The following is a 23,989-nucleotide window of genomic DNA, read 5'->3' as shown; positions in this document are numbered from 1 at the left end:
ATGGCTGCCATGGAAAAGTACATGGTTGCCACTTCAGGAGAGGAGTCAGCTCCTGCAACAACTCAAATGGACATGTCTTGGTCAACAAGGTGCATGCCAGCAGGAAGGCCCGATGCACTGTGCAGGGGCAGGGTTGGGGAGAAGGCAGAAGACCTACCAATCCCACCATGTGAAGAGGCTTCAATAGTCTCCTTCAGGAGTAAGAAACACCACACAATGAAGCAATGCAGAAAGAAATTTCATGTCCTCACAGGATATTTCAGGACGAACTGCACCCAACTCTTCACACCTGTAGAATGGAGATCCTCACAGAAAGTGTGTTTATGCAGGGGTCTGGGATCCTGAAGTGAGTTGCCATACCCCAAAAAATACAGAGATATGGTAACAAGCCTGGTAATTCAATCAGGGATTCATTCATGTGTGTTGTAATCAGTGCAGGTGGAGCTGCAAAGCAGGTATGCAGGATTATTATGTGTCATTCACCTGATCACTGGTGTACTGTATTGGTGTTGAGGATTGTACTGTGAAGTGGGTCATTGGCTTACGTTGGAGAATGTCATTTTGTAAGCTCATAGCGGAAAGTCTTCTTGCTTCTGCTGCGCTCCAGGATCTGTTACAAGTCCCTCACACTTCAGGTCTCCTATCTGCCTTTCTTCTGCCTGCGGCTGCAGTCTAGTTTGCTCGACTGTGCAGCATGCAACACTTGCAGATACTGTTACCACAAGTGTGAACTTGGTGCGAATTGCAAGGCACCTCTGTGCTGATGCAGTCAGCAAAATCTCATTATTCAAGTGACCTATGGCACACCTTCAGAGTCATACAGCACAGGAACAGGCCCTTCAGCCCACCATGTCTGCACTGACTATCAGGTACCAATCTATGCTAAGTCATAGAACATAGAACAGTACAGCACAGGAACAGGCCCTATGGTCCACAATGTTGTACCGAAGTAATTAGGTTAATGACAACTAATCCCTTCTGCCTGCACATAGTCCATATCCCTCCATTCTTTATACATTCATGTGCCTATCTAAGAGCCTCTTAAACACCTCTATTGTATCTGTCTCCACCAACACCCTGGCAGCGCATTCCAGGCCCCCACCACTCTGTGCAAAAAACTTGCCCCACATGTCTCCTTTGAACTTACCCCCGTCACCTTAAATGCATTCCCTCTAGTATTAGACAGTTTGACCCTGGAGATAAAGATACCGGCTTCCTACTTATTTGTGTCTCTCATAATTTTATAAACTTCTATCAGCCCTCCCCTCAGTCTTCACTATTCCAGAGAAAAGAACCCTAGTTTGTCCAACCTCTAAATTGACAATGTGTGTGGCTCTCCTTGTATCTGTGCTCGAGTGCTGTGGTTCAAAAGTGCACTGCTCTGAGGTGTCTCTACTGGATCCATCCTCTCGGACAATGCAAACTTCTGAAAAAAGCTAGGATGAAGGAACCATGTCTGCTTTCTGGAAACATGGCCTTTCACTGTGAGGAAATTCTTCTCATGACCCACAATCATATGCACATTGAGAAAGTGGAAAGCTTTCCTATTGATGAAAAGATGGGTGGGTCGTGGGTGCTGTCAATGTCTACCTCCACTCAGAGGATGCCATCAATGGTGGGAAATCCAAGTGCCCAGATTTCATGTTGTCCTCACTGAAATCAAAGTCCAAATCATGTCTATAGAAATAGAAAGCATCCTATTTGGATGCATCACGGCTTGGTACGGCAACTGCTCTGCCCAAGACCACAAGAAATTGCAGAGAGTTATGGACACAGCTCAGCACATCACGAAAACCGGCCTCCCCTCCAATGGACTCTGTCTATGCTTCTCACTGCCTTGGTAAAGCAGCCAACATAATCAAAGTCCCCCTCCACCCCAGACATTCTCTCTTCTCCCCCCTTCCATCGGGCAGAAGATATAAAAGCCAAAATGCACGTACCACTAGGCTTAAGGACAGCTTCTATCCCACTGTTATACGACTATTGAGCGGTACCTAGTACGATAAGATGGATCCTTGACCTCACAATTTACCTTGTTACGGCCTTGCACCTTAGTGTCTGCCTGCACTGCACTTTTTCTGTAACTGTAACACTTTATTCTGTTATTGTTTTCCCTTGTACTACCTCAATGCAGTGATGTGATGAAATGATCTGTAGGGATGCCATGCAAAACAAAATTTTCCACTGTACCTTTGTATATATGACAATAATAAACCAATTTACCAATTTACAGTGCCTGAGTGATCAGAGCAGCAGTGAGAAGGAAATAAAGAGAGACAGAGGTCTGCTGTGGCAATGTGGAGGTGAGGAGGTTGAAAGTCAAGATGATACTGAGCATTGACCTCCACAGAGAGAACAGTCCAGGCACCAGTGTGTGATCGAAGGTCTTCTCACAGAATGTCACATATCTCTGCAGTGACAGACTGGGAAAGTCTGAGCCTCTTGAACACATTGTCCATCAGAGAGGTCCTGGGAGCAACAATCTGCTGGAGGAACTCAGCAGGTCGAGTAACATCTTCGGGGGGGGGGGGGGGGGGGGTTGGGGGGGTATTGGTTTAGGAAGGAATTGTTGATGTTACAGGTCAAAATACAGCATCAGGCCTGGGAGGATGTAGTATGTTTAAGTCCTCTGAGAGAAGGCTCCTCACTGTCCTTGCCCTCTACTCCACAGTCCCTGACTCACCTTGGGTCGTAAGGCTTTGTCATAATGACACTTCTAGTAATGCAGAGCTGACAGTGGTGAAATGGGACCTACATCTTCCTGGCATGTATTATAGAATATAGAACAACATAGGAACAGACCTTTCACTCCACGCTGTCTGTGCTGACCATGATGTCAAATTAAAATAATCCCATCTGCCTGCACATGGTCTATATCCCTTCATTCCCTACTTGTTCATGTGCCATCTAAATGCCTCTTAAATATTGCTATCAGATTTGCTTTCACCACCTCCCTTGTTAGCGCATTCCAGGTGCCTACCATTCTGTGTGTGAAAAACTTGCCTCGCACATCTCCCTTAAACTTTCCCATCTCACCTGAAAGCTATGTCCTCTAGTTTTTGAAATATTCACACTGGAAAAAAGACTTTCAACTATTTACCCCAAACTAGGTCTCTCATAATTTTATAAACTTCTTTCAGGTCATCCCTCAGCCAACGATGCTCTAGACGAGTTTGTACAGCACCTCTTTATAGCTAATACACTCTAATCTAGGCAACATCCTGGTAAACCTCTTCTGCACCTTCCCCAAAGCCTCCACATCTTTACTGTAATGAGGAGAGCAGAACTGCACACAATACTCTAAATGTGGCCTAACCATAGTTTTAAACTGCTGCAATATGACTTGCCAACTTTTATACTCATTGCCTCAACCAAATTATAAATCATCATTAGCTGTAGCACACTCTGTGGACTTTGGAAGCTGCTTGATTTGCAGGTCACATCTCTCGGTCTCAGCAGAGTGTTCCTTTAAATAGTGGGTTATGCAATTGGAATTGTGGAATAACTTTACTGCTTTGTTGCTTGGGGTTTATGCCTTCCTTTCTTCCATGGAAGTGAAGGTGATTGGAGAAGGTGGGAAGTTGAAAATGCCCATTTTTTGGATGGACATTTCCTACCCAATGACCAATACTTTTTACCATCTGGGTGGGAATATGGTAATCGTATGAAAATGAAGAATGCATCCTATTACATTTCTCCAATACTTTTAACAGAGCAACCTGGTCCAACAGAATGGAGAAAAAAGATGTGAACTTTTTAAAAGGTACAAAATGATTATTTTTCCATTTTATAACTAAATACAAATTATGAAGGAGTTTGATCAGCTAGACATAGGGGTTTCTATTTGCAAGCAAGACCACAACCGTAAGATAACCATTGATAAACTTCATGAGAAACATCTTCACCTATTGAGGGGAGAGAATGCAAACTAACTTAAGCAAGTGTCATCAATGCACTTAAGGCCAATTAAGATACAGGCTAGAGGAAGAAAAGACTAGAAGGAGACAATGATAGGATGAAATGAAGTTGTGTGGGAGGAGGTTGGCATGGAGTGTAAACTCTGCATGGACTAGTTTGGCTGATTGGTTTGTTTCGGTACAGTAAATTCGATGCAACAAATCAGGTAAATTCTGTATAATATAAAAGCACACATGACTCATCTGAGTTTGACACCAATGTAGTGTCAAAGCAGTTCTAGAAAGAGCTTACACCTTCTTGGACCTCCTGAACAATGTTTACAATGTCCATGCAGTTAATTGAAGTGTTTACAGTGAGTCCTGGGCTGCTACCCACTCTCTCTAAATATTTACATCTCAAATAAGAGCGAGATGTTCTGTACATGTGCATCTCTCGCTCTCTGTCTGTAATAGCCTTAAATGATAATTGCTCCATAAATGCAATTGAGTCCTACATAATTATACTCTATACTTTGATGAAACATCTTTTGTTTTATTATCTGATCCTTCCTTATCTTACAAAGTTGCTGATAACACTTTTGATTGGCACTGGGGATCCCACTGCTGAACCGATTCCTAACAATGCATCAGTATTGGTTTATTATTCTCACATGTACTGAGATACAGTGAAAAGCTTTCGTTTGCGTGCCATCCGGACAGATCATTGCCATTCATAATTACATCGAGGTAGTAAAAAGTAAACAGATGCAGAATATAGCGTTGCAGTTGCAGAGAAACTGCAGTGCAGGTACACAAATAAAGTGCAAGGGCCACAACAAGGCTGATGGGAAATCAAGAGTTCATCTTTTAGTGTATGAGAGGTCCATTCAAGACTCCGATAACAGTGAGATAGAAGATGTACTTGAGTCTGGTGGTTTGTGCTCTCAGGCTTTTGTATCTTCTGCCTGACAGGAGAGGGGAGAAGAGAAAATGACCAGGTGGGAGGGGTCATTGATTATATTGGCTGCTTTCCCGAGGCAGCAGGAAGTGCAGGAGGTTGGTTTGTGTGATGGACTTGGCTGCGTTCACAACTCTCTGCAACTTCTTGTGGTTTTGGACAGAGCAGTTGCCATACCAAACTATGGTGCATCTACAAAAATGCACTGGGGACACACTGATTTCCTTAGCCTTCTGAGGGAGTAGAGGTGTTGGTGTGTTTTCTTGGCCATAGAGGTGGATAGACAATGAGAGAAATTTCTAAGGATCTTATCCTTGAAATCAGAACCAATGGTCCCTCATCCGAACAGCAACAGTCAAAATTGAGATCAATAGATTTTTGGGTGCAATGGAAAATAAAGAAATTGAGGATTAGATGGAGAACAGGAAGAAGTACGGAATCAGCCATGATCTTATTGAATGCAGGTGCAGTCCCATGAGATCTGCTTTTATTTTTTTGTGTTCTAGTAACCTTACAATCGTCCCTCAATTAGTTCAGAGCCTTTGATGCAAAAGGCTGGCAGTCACAAAAGGCATTCCAGCCCAAACATTATATGTAGACTCATAGCTGTAATCAGTGTGGGTTTATAGGAAGCAGTTCAATAAACCACAAGCAATGTAGAAGTATACCAATTATGCAAGGGCAAATACTCCAAACTTAATTATATGCATCACTCCTGATGCAAAATCACATTCAATGATGCGTCATTTCCTTTATTTCAAATATCAAATAAAAACTGTTTTAAATTTACTTCTGTAAAATAAACACTTCTATATTTATAACTTAAGAGTTTAAATTGAGAAATATATCATGGTGTTATACTGAAAATGCACTTAAGATCTGTTTAGTCTTGTGGTTATTAACACACTCATCAGTATGATCATTTGTACCTTGTGATCACAAACTTTAATGTATATAAGAGGAGCTTGAGGTTAAAAAAATCTCTTTGACCTCTGACTTTCAAAATAGAGTAACCCTAACATTGACCCTCCATGACTACACAGCAGATTATGTGAACGTGTTATCCAATGCAAAGAACTGTCTGACACTTCAAACTCAATGTCTGAGAACCTCCAACTCACAGTACATTGCTGCCTCACCTCACTTGCCCATCAAAAATCATCTTCCCTATTGGAGGTGTATTTACCACAAAGAGGAAGTTTGAGTTCCTATTTAAAAATAATGAACTATGATCATTCTTCCTAACAATTTGAACTGTTAAATATTTTTATCTTTTTTGCTGTGTATTCATTCAACATTAATTTATTAATGTTCGATCAAATAACAAAATGGCACAATTGGACCCCAAAATATGGTCTTTTAAACAGTTTATCTTTCCTCTCTGAATGTCAGCAACTCAAATATATATGGTGTCTTTAATAATGCCCAATGCACTTCACAGGAATGTTATCCAACAAAAAGTAATGCCAAGCCACACAGGGAGATAATTAAAAATGACCATCTTACTCAAGGAGGGAATGGGAGAAAGTTGCAGCTTTGGGGATGGGAAGTAGAGGGGAGAAGGCAGATTCCTGAAGGCATGACTACCAATGGTACAACAATTTAATATGGTGTAAGTAAGATACCTGAATTGGGACATTACAGGTATGTAACCATTTTAATGTAAGCATTTACCATTAGCTGGTAGATAGGAAAAACGCTGGCTTTGGCTCCTCTTCCGTTTCCCATTGCAGACGTAGAAATAAACTTGAACAGGGCTGGTAATGCGTTGGTTCCGATAAGGTGGAATTTCAACAATGAGTGTACTCTGTAACAAAGAAAATGAAAACAACTTGATGAAATAATCAAACAGTAAGAAGACCTTCTACAGATTTTGCAGTGAATTGGAGTCATTGAGTCATGTAGCATGGAAACAGGCCTTTTGGCCCACTGAGTCTATGCCAACCTTCAGCACCTATTTATACCAATCCCATTTTATACTCCCTACATTCCCATCATCTTACCGCCAGATTTTACCACTCACCAATACACCAGAGACAATTGCCAGGGGTCAATTATTCTGTCAGTCTGAACATCTTTCAGATGTGGCAGGAAACCTGAGCACCCTGAGGAAACCCACACAGTCACAGGGAGAATGTGAAAAGTCCACACAGACAGCACCAGAAATCAGGATCGATCCTAGTTCCCTGGAGTTATGAGACAGCAGCACTACCTGCTGTGCCACCTTAAATTCGTAAAGTTGTGAGTGTAGTATGAAAGCTCAGCACCTTCAGCAGTAATCAGTATAGTGAACTGTAAACATTTGTTAGTCTATAGTTGCACAATGATGTAGGCACAATGATGAGAGATCCTTGCTTCTAAATACTCATAAAGTAGCTGCAAAATTCACTCTTCTTCTCCACGAATACTCTAATGGCACTGGCTGAGAAGTTGTCATGGACATTAAAAAGGAGTTAAAGAAGCAGCCACTCCTATTCAATTTCACATAGTGACCAAGGCATCACATGTGACAGAATATGCCTTACCCATACAACTGTGCACACTCTGCAATCTGATTGCAGAAAGCGAAGGTTCTGCCAGAAGGATGTTGAGAGTCAGATTAAAAGAGGGGTTTCCAGAGAGTAAGGGGAAAAGAGATCATCAGAGGCAAAAAGCACTGTGAAGATAATGGGGAGAGTGAGATAGCGGGAAAGAATCCAGGGACACAATCAGGAGGGCAGGGTCGGACAGGGAGATGATCCAGGAGAGGTAACGGAGATGACCAAGATCTGCATTCTGTTATTGTTTTCCTTTTGTACTACATTAACATACTTATGTATGGAATGATCTGTCTGGATGGCATGCAAAACAAAACCTTTTACTGTATCTTGGTACATGTGACAATAAGAAACCAATTCCCAAGCTCAGAGGCTATTGACAGGAAGTTGGGTGGTGACTGGTGTTGGGAGGTGAAACCAATACCAATAAAAGTTAAATTAACCAACCTGGAGGAAGATAGATCATAGAATCATAGAGTCATACAGCATGGAAACAGGCCCTTCAGCCCAACTGGTCCATGTTGATCAAGATTCCCATCTAAGCATTTGCCCAAGTTTGCCTCATATCCCTCTAAATCTTTCTTATCCATGTACCTGTTCATGTGCCCTTCAAATGTTGCTCATGTACCTGCCTCAACCACCTCCTCTGGCAGCTCGTTCCATATACTGACTGCTGTCTGGGTGAAAAAGTTGCCCCTCAGGTTCCTGTTAAATCTCTCCCCTCTCAGCTAAACCTATGCCCTCTAGCTCTTAATTCCTCAACCCTGGTAAAAAGACTGTGCACATTCACCCTATCTCTGCCCCTCATAATCTTATACACCTCAGTATGATCACCCCTCATTCTCTTATGCTCCAATGAAAGTCTCAGCCTGCTCAATCTTTCTCCATAACTCAGTCCCCTAAGTCCCAGCAGCATCCTTGTAAATCTCCTCTGCACTCTTTCCATCTTAATGGCATCTTTCCATCTTAATGGCATCTTTCCCATAGCAGGGTGACCAAAACCAAACACAATAATCTAAATGCGGCCTTACCAACATCTTAGATCAAAGATGAATGCTTCAGAATCCCCAGCCGTAGCCCAGGTATAGTCAGGGCCTTTTATTAATGGATTTCAAAATTGCAGCAGGATTTCATGCAGGCGACTTCTAAACAAGCATACTGAGTGCCAACTGACATCACTATCTGTGATCAGTGACCTCTGTGCAAAGCAAGTCATAACTACTTAAGTTAAATTAACACTAGTTTTGGTGATTCCAGTGGAGAAGATGGCAATCAGCTAGAGTGTAGCATTGTATCATTGGCAACAAATCCAGGAATTCCTTATTAAACCATGCAGGACATTGCACAGAGTAAAGACAGTGATCATCAGAAGTATTACCACCATTACTACCACAACCATTGCACTTTTAGCAGATGTGTAATTTTCTGGTCTAAATCTTCTTCATCTTTTTCCCAGATAGAAATGTCAAGTACTAGTGAACATGCATTTAAGGTGAGAGGGGGAAAGTTTAAAGGAGATATGCGTGGCAAGTGTTTTACACAGAGACTGGTAGATGCCTGGAACAGGCTGCCGGGGGAAGTGACGGAAACAGATAGGATAGTGGCATTTAAGAGGCTGTTAGACACATGAACATGCAGGGGACGGAGGGATATGGATCATGTACAGGCAGAAGAGAATCAGTTTAATTCGGCATCATATTCAGTGCAGACATTGTGGGCCGAAGGGCCTGTTCCTGTGCTGTACTGTTCTATGTGCTAATAAAATAATCCACTTTTCATGATTCCCAACAGGATGGCTTATCACTAATTATGCATTGAAGCCCAAAGTCAGATTAATTTTTTTGTCAATAAGTTTATAATTAACAGTGTACAAACCTCCTTGGCAGCCGAGACTGATGACACCTACCTAGCTTTACTTTTTAAAATGAAAGTAAAACTCCTTGAATATGTGTTTCGTTGAAGTGTACACAAGATGTGAACATTGCTAACAATACCAGCATTTATTATATATCCTTCTTTGTCCCTGAATTGATGAGATGGCTAACAATCAACCATGTTGGGGGAAGGAGAGTGAGTTTCTGGAGTGACAAATGGAGTTATACAGCACGGAAATAGGCCATTCAGTCCAACTCATCCATGCCGAGCAAGATGTCCATCTAACCTAGTCCCATTTGCCTGCGTTTGGCCCATGTCCCTCTAAATCTTTCCTATCCATGTACTGGTCTAAATGTCTTTGATATGTTGTTAATGTATCTGCCTCAACCACTTCCTCTGGCAGCTCATTCCATATACTGACCACCCTCTGGGTGAAAAAGTTCCCCATTAGGTTCTGATTAAATCTCTCCACTCTCACCTTAAACCTATGCCCTCTAGTTCTTGATTCTCCAACCCTAGGAAAACGACTGTGCACATTCACCCTCTCTAGTCCCCCCATGATTTCATACACCTCTGCAAGATCACTCCTCATTCTCCTAAGCACTGATGAAAAAAGTCCCAACCTGCTCAACGTGTCTCCATAACTCAGTCCCTCAAGTCCCGGCAGCATCCCCATAAATCTCCTCTCCACACTTTCCAGATTAATGGCATCTTTCCCATAGCAGGGAGACCAAAACTGAACACAATATTCTAAATGCGGCGTCACTAATGTCTTGCATTTCTTTCCCTGGAGGATGTTAGTGAACCAGATAGGATTTTAAAACAGACCAGTAGTTTTGAACTTAGCTTTTCTGAGATCAGCATTTTAAAAAATCCAGCTTTATTTCATTAGTTGAATTTAAACCGTACAGCTGCCATGGTGGGATTTGAACTCACATCTCTGGATCAATGACTCAGCACTCTAAGCACCAGCCAAGTAACTTAATACACTCTGCTACTTTACCCTGAAATGCCTATTCTGCAATAATAATGCAGCCTCCCCTCCATGGACTCTTCCTGCGCTTCTCGCTGCCTCAGTAAAGCAGCCAACGTAATCAAAGACCCCACCCACCCCGGACATTCTCTCTTCTCCCCCCCTCTCATCAGGCAGAAGATACAAAAGCCTGAAAGCACCTGCCACCTGGCTCAAGGACAGTTTCTATCCCACTGTTACAAGACTATTGAACGGACCTCTTGTACAATAAGATGGACTTGTGACCTCACAATCTACCTCATCATGACCTTGCACCTTTTTGTCTGCCTGCACTGCACTTTCTCTGTAACTATCACTGTATTCTGTATTCTGTTTTTTTTCCATTGTACTACTTCAAGGTACTGATGTGATGAAATGATCTGTAATGGATGGCATGCAAAACAAAGTTTTTCACTATACCTCGGTGCATATGACAATAATGACCAATTTACCAATTAAATTTACCAATTTAATGCTCCATCATTTACAACAATGAAGAGGCATTAGAACGAACCCATCTGATTAAGAAAACTTACAGGTTTAAAGAACTCCTTGTCAGTCTTTGCTTCAGTCTCCCATACATGATGTCCATCTGGGGAAGAAATCATAATACATTTTCAATTGTGAATCTTTCTACCTTTACTTGTATCCTCTGAGAGATTTCATGAACAGTAGAACTCTGATAATCCCATACCTGATTGTTTGGAAATCCTGACAGTACAGACCCTGCTAATTCTTGACCAATCCTGACTGGCTCACTCATTGGTCTGTAATGAGCAGGGTCTGTAGCCACTGACAGAGGCTGGGTTTTGAATGTTGGCTGGGTGTGTGGCTGGAGCTGGGGTTAGGGTTTGGAACTTCAGGGTTCAGGTACACAGCTAGGTTTGGTGCTGGAGCTGGGGTCTAGAGGGCTTGTATATTTTCTGCTCTGTTTAAATTCACCAGATTCACTGGGGATCTCATTATATTACTGTTTAACATATAAAAAAAAGTGACATGAAAGTGTGTTTGGGCATTAATAGGAATCTCTTTCAATAGTCCAGAAAATCTGCTCAGCCCTCATATCAAAGTCCCAAGGGTGCCAGATTATCAGAGTTTTATGAAATGTCACAGATTCACAGATACAGCATGGAAACAGTCCCTGCAGTCCAACAAGTCTGCACTGACCATCAACCACTCATTTACACTAATCCTACATTAATCCCATTTTTTATTGTCTTCACATTCTCATCAGCTCCCCCCAGATTCTACCACTCACTGACACAGTAGGGGATGATTTGCAGTTAACCTGTCAACCTGCACCTCTTTGGGATGTGGGAGGAAACTGGAGCACCTGGAAGAAACCCACAAGGTCACAGGAAGAATGTGCAAACTCTGCACAGGCAGTGTCAGAGATTGGGGTTGAACCTGGTCACTGGAGCTGTGAGGCAGCAGCTCTGTTAACTGTGCCACTGTGCTGCATCTTGCCATTGGCCATGTATAACTTTACGGAAGAAGGTTACTAGTTTATTTTGTGGAATGGTTGTCAGAATAAAAGTATTATACACAGCTCATTTCATTAGCCAGCAGGCATTTTAAATGTCCTGAATGTAAATGACTTCACTGTATCAACTGCCTTCACCTTCTTATGCAGTCTTTATTGAATTCCATCCATTTACTTTCACTGCACCATTCAGACTTGAAATCTCTTATACTTAAATTAGCTAGATTTGCACAACTTCTACTTAAAATAACTTATCATGCTGTATTGTGCTTGCAAATCAAGAAAGGGGCAAAGGGATGACTTTTTCCCTTTAATGCAGTTATCAGCACATCAAGAATCACGTGCCATTCGGAAGTAAAATGGTTGTTTCTGCAGTAGTGGATTTGCTCTTGATTAAATTCCCAGGGCAATGGCTACTAGTACTGCTGGATTACACACAACATTGTAACACGATATGTACAGTGACTATTGTTTATTTCTTCATTTGTAAAAATAAATTGATTAATTATTTACTTCCATTGGAGAATTGCAGCTTTGAGTTCCAGCTTTGCAGCTAGATAATTAAGCTCTTCCCGAGTGTAATTGTTTGCAGATGAAGGCTTTCAAATGGGCCCATTAAACCAATAATGCAATGCCAGAGTTTCAAATTGTGCATAATTAATTGTTTACATGAGACTTAAGTGTTTGAAGATACAAGTCCCTATTTGAGTCTATAAGAAACCTCTAAATATAAAATACATTTGGCACTTCTCCAGATTTCCCTCCTCTGCTGAAGGGGCACATTATCAAGATTCCTCCTGCTGGGAACAGCGAGCAGGAGCTATAGAGTGGAAGTCCTCCTCTCACTGTCCCATCTCCCCTCTTGGTAGTGTAACTGTCATTATTATCGGGATCTCTCTTGATGCAGCAGCCAAGGTACCTGCCTATATATCAGGCAGGAGACTTGTAATGAGTTAATCACAGTCCTGATAAGAACGTAGCAGCAACAACAAGACCTTGAGGCATCAATGCTTGGATCATGTACCGCCCACATGCTGCTTGATACCAGATGCTCAGCAGCCTAAGCGGTGGTGCCTAAAAAGGCTGCTTAGTAAACAGCTCACTCCAGAGACTTGAACACAAAAATTCAGGCTGACACTCTAGTGCAAGATCAAGTGAGTTTAGATTATCTGCTCAGATCTCTGGATTTAGCTACTAAGTCTTGGACAAAGAGAACAGTCTCCTTAGTCTCCTTCTGGCACTTCTGAAGCTCCACTCTGGGTCTCTAGCTGCTGTGTTACGTAGGAGACATTGGGCATATGTTAGCTGGGTGGTAGGTGGGGAACCTGTTCTGCCAGAACAGGCAGCTGGAGCTCCAGTGCAACTAGGCCTCATTAGATTTAAACTGGCTAATTGCCAGTGCTAGTCTTACTACTTCTAGGCAGCTTGCCAGTTGTAAAGATGGGAAATCCGGCAAGATGGCCATGCCTTAAAGACAGCCTGAAACTTCTTAAAGGCGAGGTGCAGTCTGCAATAAAGGTTTACACAAAATGATTTTTCCAAGGGAACTTTCCATTGCTTGGAGGCCCACAACTGTCCAAGGCAGCTTGCAAGGTACATTGCAGAGCGATAGGAAACAGGAAGAGAGTTTCTTCATCTCTGATGAACAATGGTTGGCTTGTCAGCTCTTGGGAACAAGAGAGAGTAATGGATCTCACTATTTGCACAGCTGTGCACCACCCCAGCACTGCTGAACTTTCTCTTCCTGTATCTCTCCCCACCCACAATAAGCCTCTTCACCATGCCTCCTGTGGCTTGAATTCAGATCTCCAAAGTCTGCCCCTGACCACCCTGTTACTCCCACTCTTGGTTACTCCTGCTGTGTCCTCGCAACTGCACACAGAGCAAGGCTTCAGAAATGTTCAGTCGGACAGGCACTGAACCCCCAGCCCCCCATCACCCTGTTTCTTTCCCCTCCTCCACCCACTCCGTCTGCCCAACACCCACAGACCTCTCCCACTGGGTCCCCTCCCCACCTCCCTCACTTAATTCCATGCTCTACCTTCCTCTCCTATCAGATTCCATCATCTTCAGCCCTTTGTCACCTCCACCTATCACCTCCCAGCTTCTGTCACTGTTTCTACTCTCCCCTCTTCCATCTGCCTATCACCCCACCACCACCCCCCCCCCCACCTGGATTCATCTATCACCTGCCAGCTCTTGCTCCACCCCTTCCCTTCACCTTTTTATACTGGCTACCTCCCTGCATTCCACTATTGCTTTTCCATTGTACTACCTCGACGTACTGTTGTTATGAAATTATCTGTATGGATGGCATGCAAAACAAAGTTTTTCACTGTACCTCGGTACATGTGACAATAATAAACCAATAACTATCTTTCAGTCCAGATGAAGTGTCTTGACTCAAAATGTCAAAGGTCTATTTCCCTCCATAGATGCTGCCTGACCCACAGAGTTCCCCTAGCATCTCATGTGTTGCTCCAGATTCCAGCAACTGCAGTCTCTAGTGCCTCCACTTTCTCATCAGTGCTCATCTTACTGGTAAGTTGCAGAAGGGAGAGCACAAGAACAGAAGGAATTCTTGATACCCAGAGATTCAGAGAGCCACGGAGGTGACAGTCACTGATGTCAGTAAGGGAACATAAGAAATAGGAGCAGGATTTAGGCCATCTGACTCTTTGAGTCTTGTTCCACCATTCATCAAGATCTTATCCGATCTTCTACCTCAGCTCCACTTTCCAGTAATATCGTACCCCTTGAGTCCTTCAATATCCAGAAACCTATTGATCTCCAATCTGAATGAATACAATGACCGAGCCTCCATGGCTGACTGGGATAGAGAATTACTACCCCTTATTCGGCAATTGTACCTCCTGACCTTGACTCCTCAGCCATGGCAAACATCTTCCCTACAAAACCTTTAAGAAAGTTTAAGTTTCAGCGAGGTCACCTCTCTCTTCTAAACTCAGGAGAATACAGGCCTAGTCCACACAATGTCTCCTCATTCAGCAAACCCATTGTCTGTAGAAGCAGTCAAGCAAATCTTTGCTGCACACCCTCATGCCAAATGCATTGTCTTCGGTAAGGAGATCAAAATGCACACATTACTATAGGTGGGGTCGAACCAAGGCCCAACAGCAATGAGATTTCCGTACTCCTGTATTCAGTCCTCTCATAGTAACAGCTAACGCACCATTTGCCTTCTCAATTGCTCGCTGCATCTGCATGATGGCCTTCAGTAATTTGTATACACAGACATACATACTGTACACACCCCTGTTCCCTCCTTACCCCTCATCCAAACATCTGTTCTCCTTCTAACTTTATGCAGGACATCAACCTGCAATGAGCAAAACCTGGTTCTTCTCATCATACTATAAGGATCTCTCTTCACAAGTGCAGTCCAAATTGGATTTCTAGCTTCTAAATACTGCATATAGTGGTTCTTCCTGAGCAATGGAACACTACGGACTACTTCTTGCACTATCATGGAATTGTCTCTGATTGTGTTGTTTCTGTATTGTGTTGTTGCTTTGCAGTCTTTTTCTTTAGTGTCTTGTATAATTTATGCAGAATTTATGTTCGGTGTGGTATCTGAATTTATGTGCCTGCTGCAAGCAAGTTTTTCATTGTACCTGTGCCTCACCGTACTTGTGCACATGACAATAGGCTTGACTTGCGCAGAACTTCAAATCTGCCAGCAGTTGGAGTGGAGGGGCCATGTATCCTTAACGTTATGGGATGAACGTGTGCGTGCACATCCTTCACCTCAACAAATTACCGGCTGAGGATTGACAGTAGGGTGAGTGCCTCTCGTTTCTCCACTCCACCCTTGCATATGTCTCAGTTATATTTTGGAGAGCTGCTTATTATCCAGGCAGTGGAGCATAACTTGCTTTTGCCATCAGTAGGGGAACTGAAAGTAGTGAGAAAGCCTCTCAGGCTTTAAACAAATTATTTATTAAGGTTTTCGGTAAAGTAAAATATACCCACGGAATCCTCAAGTGACCCTGCAAAGAGAAAATGATGTCCTGGCAATTTAGCACCATACTGTTCAGCAAAAAGAACGTGAAACATATTCTAGAAGCAAAACACCATAATGTTTGAAATCCAAAATAAAAGCAGAGTGTCACCCTGCTGTAGGAAAGATGCCATTAAGCTGGAAAGAGTGCAGAAAAGAGTTACAAGGATGTTGCCAAGACTCGAGGGACTGGGTTACATGGAGAGGTTGGGCAGGCTTGGACTTCATTCCTTGGAGCGAAGGAGACTGAGGGGTGATCTTATAGTGGTGTATAAAATCATGATGGGTATAGATAGAATGAATGTACAAGAGTCTTTTTCCCATGGTTGAGGAATCAAGAACTAGAGGGCATAGGTTTAAGATGAGAGGGGAAAACCTGAGGGGCAGCTTGTTCACACAGGGGTGGTAGGTATATGGAACGAGCTACCAGAGGAAGTGGTTGAGGCAGGTACAATAACAGCATTTAAAAGACATTTAGACAGGTACATGGATAGGAAAGGTTTAAAGGGATATGGATCAAATGTGGGCAGATGGGACTAGCTTAGATTGGCATCTTGGTCATCTTGGACCAGTTGAGCCGAAGGGCCTGTTTCTGTGCTGAATGACTCTATGACTCCATGCTGGTAATAAGCACCAGACCAGGTAGCATCCATGGAGAGAGAGACCAGAGTGACCTGAACTTTCACTGACTGGAAATATTGAGTCTGATCCTCTCTCTAGCTGCCTGACCTGCTGAGTTGCTTCCAGCACCTTGTGATCTCACATTAAATTATAAGTTGTCCTACTAATTAACATAGGTAAATTTGGTTGTGCTGAACCCCAAAGTGAGGTGCAGCATTGTTTGGTCTCAAAGTCCTTTTGTTGGGTCCAGGACCCGGTCGCAAGGGTGTAGGGAGTGGGTTAGTTGCTCATGGTGATGCAGTCTTGGGGAAAGAGGCCTGGGTGAATGAGAGGGTGGGGAAAGCATGCTAGAGCATTTGTCAATGGGAGTGGTTAGTGAAGTCAAGATCTAGAGTGTCGTGTTGGGTCAACATTGATGAGACTGGGGTGAGAGTGAAGGGGGGCGGATGGGATTTGTGAATGACTGCCAGGGATAATTGATAGGAGAGGTCAAGGGTCAAGCCAGGAGATGGGCATGGGTGTGAGAAGGGAATTCCCACACCACACTGGTAGAGGGGAAGGGAGTTCAGACAACAGTTGGTGAGATTTGCTGAGAAGGGGAAGGAGCAATGGTTAGGCAACAGATCACCATTCAGGGGAGGGGTCAGGTATAGATCAGCAACAGTGGAAAGCAGTGGGAGAGGCCAAAGGGAGACCCATCCCTAATATGTTTAACCTTGGTGCCCAATACAGTCCAGCTCCTGTAGCACTGGCATATGTCATCTATAGATCTTGCATGTGTGTTCCAAAATTTCTGATGGACTCCACACACTGTTAGGAACCACTGTGCTTGTCTGGGGTCCTCCATGTGTTAACATGTCAGGTGTTAACATTCAGACTTCACAGAACATGCATCATAGCCATGATTTTTCAGTAAACCTGAATTGCAGAATGCGTAAACACATGATGCTTTACAATCCACACTATAAGCCATAATAGTAATAAAATCTCAATCTGAAGCAGTAAAATATGGAAAATAAATAACATTGGTACGTTCCTCAAAATGTACTTGTATTTATGGGACTTGTAAGTTTGTTGAGCTGTTCTTTGGAGTCAATGGTGACTTATTTAGTAGATGCAATTTCATAATTTATTTTCCCTATCTTTTGTTTACTACTGCAATGTCATCTATTTTGCTGATGCACTAGGATGCTCAATGTAAGCACACTTGTAGTGCAATCAGAATACGCTCCTTTCTCATTCAGAGTAGGACTTTGTTTTACATGTAGTCTATTAATTTTTTAATGTAGTTTTACTGCAAAACTGGTTTGTTTACTGATGCATATTTTATCGCTAGATGCAGATAAAAGAAAGCATAATTTTAAAAAGGAGATGCATTGGGTATGTAATTGCAGTAAGCTGTTGTTTATGCATAATCAAGAACTAACGTGTATAGCAATCTCTCCTTTGTACATCCCACAACTGTATATTGTTGCAACTGACTTATAAAGGCAGCCCAACAAAAACTATATACTACAATTCAAATTTTTAGAGTGAGGTTATTAAAATACAGTGTATTAACCAAATCCTCAAGTACATTCCATTTATGTGATCAGCTTGATGATAAACACATCTATCTCACAAGGCTCTGTTTTGTTTCCTACTGCTTTTTCCCACATGGCGTTCATTTCAGGTGTACATTCAAATTTTCTATTCTATACTGCAACTACATAATAAAGGCTGTTGGTAGAGCTGTGTCCTCATAGCTCTGGTAATCTGTGTGCAATCCTGATCTCCATGCTGTCCTTTTTTCCAGTGCTTGCATGGACTTCCCCCAGTTCCTCCCTTTTCCTCACACATCCCAAAGACGTACAATGTGGTGGGCTAATTGTCCGTTGTAAAACTTGCACCTTGTGCATAGGTAGGTGATAGAATGTGGGGGAAGTTGGTGGGAATATGAAGCAAATAGGTTACAAAGAAAATTAGTGGGGAATAGGATTGCTTTGTGAGCTAGCATAGAAGGGTCAAAATGACCCCCTTCTATGTGGTAAGGCAACGTGGTATATTGTGTTGTACAGGGGCCCAGAAACTGGCAGCAAATGACAGTCTTACAAACAACACCCATAGCTCAAGAAATATTCTTACTTAAATAACTTCTGAGCATCACTCTGCCCATATTTTAGATGGTCTTGGCTTCAGATCATCACCTTTGGCACATCACCAGAGAATAATAATAACAATTCCTTTTACGTAGCACTTTTTAAAAAAAATCTCAAGGCATTTCATATGCCTGCAATCAAACCATGTATTAAGAGATGTGACCAAAGGCTTTGTTAAAGAAGTAAGTTTTAATGAGCATCTTAATGAAGAAATCAGAAGGTTTAGGGAGGGAATTCCAGAGCTCAATCCCTGTCCCGTTGAAGGCACAGCTGTAAATGGCGGAATGATAAAATTCAGGAATACCGGAGAAATGGCGGAGTGCTAGTATCTTGTGAATTTTAATGTAGATGTAATGTATAACTGTAAGCCAGTTTAGATCAGTGAGTGCAGTGATGAGAAATGTTGCATTTTGATTTGTGTACAGTCAGATAAAGCAAGTGTTGGGTTCTAGAGGGTTCACGAATTTCCATTAGAAATAAAATTCCAAAATTTTGACTTCTCAGATTCCAGTAATAACGAAAGTCATTGCATCATTACTATCTTTGTCTTGTGTGTACTCAAATACAGGGAGTAGAAGGCAGTATCAGTGTTTAAATTCTAAGCCTGGTTCCCAGGTCAGCTTGAATATTGTATGTCTGTGGCAAAATAGCACCAAAAAATCTGATGAAAATGTTGAGAATGACATCACTACTTTGACCTATTTTATGATCCCACTTATTACTACCCTATGCAAAGCAACATTTTGGGATTGCACACAAAATATAGCAGGTATGCAACTGCTGGCAGTAGTTCCAAATAAAGCTGCTGTCAAGTTTTGACGTTAGATCAGATTATTCATTTGATTTGGCCATAAGAACAAACGTGAAGAAGTTTGTTAGTAAATTAAATGAAAAATTAAAGGTATTTCCCATTGCTTTGTTGGCAGCTTTGAAGGAGAGTGGAAAATATCTAGACATCTCTGGCTGTGAAATGCAAAGACTTTTTTTCAACCATACCATTGAATTAAGAGTATTACTCTACAAAACAAAATAGCACTGGTTCTTGTTCCATGATGCATATTTCATGGGTGAATTCATCTCAAACCCTATGATGTAGTCTGCTTAAAAAGAGCAGACTGTATAGATGGCTAATGCTTTATTTTTTAAAAGAAAATGAGCAGTAAAGGAAGTTCTTGTGTATCAAGTATACTCACGGGAACTCTTCCTACGTCAAACCCTGACCAAGTTCACAATCAGGTCTAAACAGCACCGAGTTAAATGAACGAGTGAAGAGTGCCCAGAAAGAAAATTTAAGGTTATCATTGGAAGGCCGTCTTTTATAAAAACAGGAATGATAGTATTTCTTTCAACTTCAAAGTATAGGTTTAAAGTAATTGGTAGAAGGATTAGAGGAACAGAATTTTGTTTTGACGAAGATGGTGGTGGGGGTTTAGAACCCCCTGCCCGAAAACATGGTAAAGGCAGAAATTCTGGATTAGCCTGGATATGTACTAGAAGCGCTGAGACCTGGTGGGTTACAGACCAAGGTGGGTTTAGGCTGGGTACTCTTTTTTGACTGGAACAGACACCATGGGCCAAATGGTCTTGTGTGTCATAAATATTCCAAGATTCTATGATGCTGGCAGGCCTGTACTGAGAAGGACAATGGATAAGTCAGAAACCAGTGGACAACAAAACCAGCAATTGAAAACAGCTAGAAAACTCGTTTCTGGTGGCCTCTGCTACAGCAATCACCATTTTCTGATGTGTTCTGACCAGGGAGATTAAGGACAAGACCGGTCCAACGAGCATATGGGGAGGATGCTAGGCTTCTTTCTGTATTTCCTGCAGCAGAACAGTAGACACAGCTGCCTGGAATGGAAACAGTTATCCAAATTGTCAAGCAATTTCCCCCCACCAGCTCCTTCCAACTCCTGGTGAAATATGTGTGTAAATTTTCAAAGTTAAAGATCACACAGAAAACATGAGCTTACTAATTAATTGCAAGAGGTCTTGGCCCACAGAACAAATGTTCCTCTCTTGTTTTTAAGCTGAGAGCAACAATCAAATTAGGATCTGGGGCAGTCCTGGTGTGAAACGTAGCAGAGTTATGGTGTGGTAAACCATGTTAGGTGTGTGCTAGGGATTCATACAGTCTCTGTGACAACTAAACACCTTTTTTTACGAATTTCTCCTCCATTTCTTGAGCATTTAGCACAGGATCTCTTAGGAAGTGGAGCACATGACACACAGATAGAACCATCCTTAAGCTGACACCTGAGTAGAGGTAGGAGAAACTGTGTTTTCCTCACAACATCAACCCAAATCAAACCACAGAAATGCCATTGTTAACTTATGTAACAGTGAGGGAGTTCCAGACCTTGCCCACTGGGAATTCAGCCAGCTGAGGCTTCACCAGCTTAGGTGCAGGGATACCAAGGACCGGAGAGGAATGGTGGCAAGGGAAAGGAGCAACTTGCAACATTTTGGTTTAATTTAATGTTAATGTATTTAATTGCCTTTAAGTTTTTTTTTAAGTTTTTGTTATTGTTTTTAATGGTTTTTTTTATACAGGGTGATGGGTGCCTGGAATGCGCTGCCAGGGTTGGTGGTGGAGGCAGATACAATGGAGGTGTTCAAGCGGTTAGTGTGATGCTAATACAGTGCCAGCGGTCGGGGTTCAATTCCCTTTGCTGTCTGTAAGGAGTTTGTACATTCTCCCCATGTCTGCGTGGGTTTCCTCCAGGTGCTCCAGTTTCCTCCCACATTCCAAAGATATACGGGTAGGGTAACATGGGTGGCGCGGGCTCGTTGGGCCAGAAGAGCCTATTAGCGTGCTGTTTTAATAAAGTAAAACTCCACGCTGAGGCTTTTAATGGGGTCAGACGGGCAGATTTTCCCAATACTGGTTGTTATTCCTATTAATTCCCCAACACATTTTAACTCATTTCTTTTTAGATGTTACACGGTGTTATACTTAATTTTCCAGTATACCCAATAAGCTTAAAGAGAATTTGGGAACTGGGTCTTTGGTGTCTTAAAGAGAGAGCAGGAAATGGGTCCTCTGTTTGTTAAAGGGGGTGGAAGAACTGGGGCCCCAGTCTGTTAAAGGGAGTGCAGAAACTGGGGCTGTGGTATGTTAAAGGGAGCACAAGAATTGGGGCCCTGGTGTGTTAAAAGGAGCAAAGGAACTGGGTCCTCAGTATGTTAGAGGGAGCATGGAATCTGGAGCTCCAGTAAGTTTAAAGGGAGTATGGGAACTGAAGCCCTGGTGTATTAATGGGAGCACAGGTTTTACCACCCAGTGAGCCAGGTGCCGAACCATCGAGATTTCTGAACAATCAGACAGCGGTTATGAGAGATTTGTAACAGTGTTCTATATGTGTATTTCAGAGACAATGACCAATATTCAATCTCTGACAGTTTAGGCAGCTTGATGCAGGGGTTAGCTGGCTGTCAAAGTGATCCTGTGGGCAGGGTGAGCCATTCACAATCGGATAGATTCTTGGCAGTGCTGGGCCTCAAGCTTGAATCTGCAAGGAAGTGTTCACTGGGACAAGAGTGAGTTCACTGGGAAGCAAATGGTGAGTGTAGGCAGGGAGCCAATCCCAGGAAGACTCAAGCTATTGTCCATGGTATACAGTCCCACCACGGGCAAACTGGTGGATTTTATGCTATCAGACCTGCCCCTTGGTACAGCAGAAGGTAGGAAAGTCATCGTAAATCACTTCACAGGCACATCATCAAACACAAAGCAAAAGCAAATTGTGAAGAATTTTACACAAATGTAACTACATGGCTAGTGCACAGCAGAGGACAACCCATTGTTGCCTGCAAAGTGACAGCCAAAATGTATGATAGGATGGCAAAGAAACGGTGGAAGGAAAATATTAAAAATATAACATTTCATTCCACTTCCATCAACAAGTAAATTGAGCTGCCATCCAGCTAATCCAGAAACTGTGTGGCACTAACTAGCTGCTAATGAGAGGCACGTTTTGCATTGAAAATGATAGGGAAACACTTATTATGGGGAAAATCAGGTAGCAACTCCAAGTGTCCATATGTGTATCGAAGAAATCAGGAAGAAACTGTCAGTTGCTCGAGTCTTCTGCAAGCTTCAGTTTCTGGCTGAGAGATGTTACATTCAAATACATGAAGGGCATCAAGTTGCAGCTCTGTGTACCCACCAAGACCGAGAAAAAGTAAGCATCCAGGAAAAGTTTGGGCTATTGCATTTCTGTGTATGTGAGTGTTACTGCCTTAATTACTGCCAACAAACATCTCTGGTATGGAAAACTAATTTTATATGTGGTACCATGCCTTCAGATTTGAATTAAAAGGAATAAAGATATTGTAAAATCAAATTTTGCTCTTTTTCTCCCTCTCTTAATCACATCTTCCTTCCCCTCGCTTTATTTCACTTTCTGTACATGAGTTTATATTGAGTTAAATAGTGTAATTTACATTCCTGGTATTAGTAAGAATTCTTCAATCTGATTGGTTGGAGAACTACATTGTTGCTATGCCTGCAACCACATCCTTTGAAGCGGGCCCCTACTGAAAAGGATTTTTAGTGACAGGTTGCCAGTAAATGGTCACAAGGAGCTTGTAGGTCAGGCAGAATCTATGGAGGGAAATAAACATTTGACGTTTCAGGTTGAGACCCTTTATCAGGGCTGGGAACTTCAGTCCTGATGAAGGGTCTCGACCTGAAACATTGGCTGTTTATTTCCCTCCATAGATGCTGCCTGGCCTGCAGAGTTCCTCCAGCATTTTGTGAGTGTTGCTCCAGATTCCAGCATCTGCAGAATCTCTTGTGACAAGGAGTTTGTAGGCAGCTGTAGATTGGCAAATGCCATTCCTTCACCACTCACTGCCAACAATGGGCTAATGTTTGGGCAGGAAGACCTACATGATGTTAATGCACAGAGTACACACAATTCTTTCAGAGACACTTTGCAAACCTGATAAATAGGTGATAAAAAGCACCTTTTGATATTAAAATCTGTCTTTTGTATTTGTAATAAGAAAATAATCATGCTGGTTTTCTGTGGAATGGAGCTCAACGTGGTACTTTGATTCATTGAGAAAATCCAAAACAAAAACCATAAACCTGTACAAAAGGAAAACAGTGTATTTTAATTTTATCCACTGACCCACAATTGTCGTCTACATAAGTCAGAAGCTGAAGAAGAATGTGAAAAGTCTGCACTGCCAGAGTATAAAGTTATAGCCATTAATTACAGAAGAAAACTAAACATAGTTTCAATGATTTAACAGCAATTAAGCAACAATAAGGAGCAGTTATGCGCCATTGGAAGCTCCCGAGGAAGACTTGGCTTATGCATTAGAGTGGAAAAGACAAATCATTAGAAGTCAGTAGCACTTCATTTTCACAGGAGCAAAAGTTGTTATGCATCAGACAGAAGAGGCAGACAATTCCTCACATTATGTCTGGAGAGCCAT

At 42.3% G+C, this 23,989-nt stretch overlaps 1 protein-coding gene across 3 annotated transcripts in view; it reads right to left on the bottom strand.

Moving 5' to 3' along the window:
• nfatc1 (nuclear factor of activated T cells 1) overlaps positions 1 to 23,989 on the bottom strand; it is a 233,103-nt gene that overhangs the window by 115,189 nt on the left and 93,925 nt on the right. For all 3 annotated transcript variants that reach the window (XM_052023740.1, XM_052023739.1, XM_052023741.1), the window contains 2 exons: positions 10,815 to 10,870; positions 6,529 to 6,661 (listed from right to left, as the gene is read on the bottom strand). In XM_052023740.1, the coding sequence (XP_051879700.1) occupies positions 6,529 to 6,661; positions 10,815 to 10,870 (189 nt within the window). The remainder of the gene's footprint in view (positions 1 to 6,528; positions 6,662 to 10,814; positions 10,871 to 23,989) is intronic.

Source organism: Pristis pectinata, chromosome 9 (genome assembly GCF_009764475.1).
Source record: "Pristis pectinata isolate sPriPec2 chromosome 9, sPriPec2.1.pri, whole genome shotgun sequence".
NCBI classification, from domain to species: Eukaryota; Metazoa; Chordata; class Chondrichthyes; order Rhinopristiformes; family Pristidae; genus Pristis; species Pristis pectinata.
The sequence above is the reverse complement of the archived record's forward strand: the minus strand, read 5'-3'. Positions and strand labels throughout refer to the sequence as shown.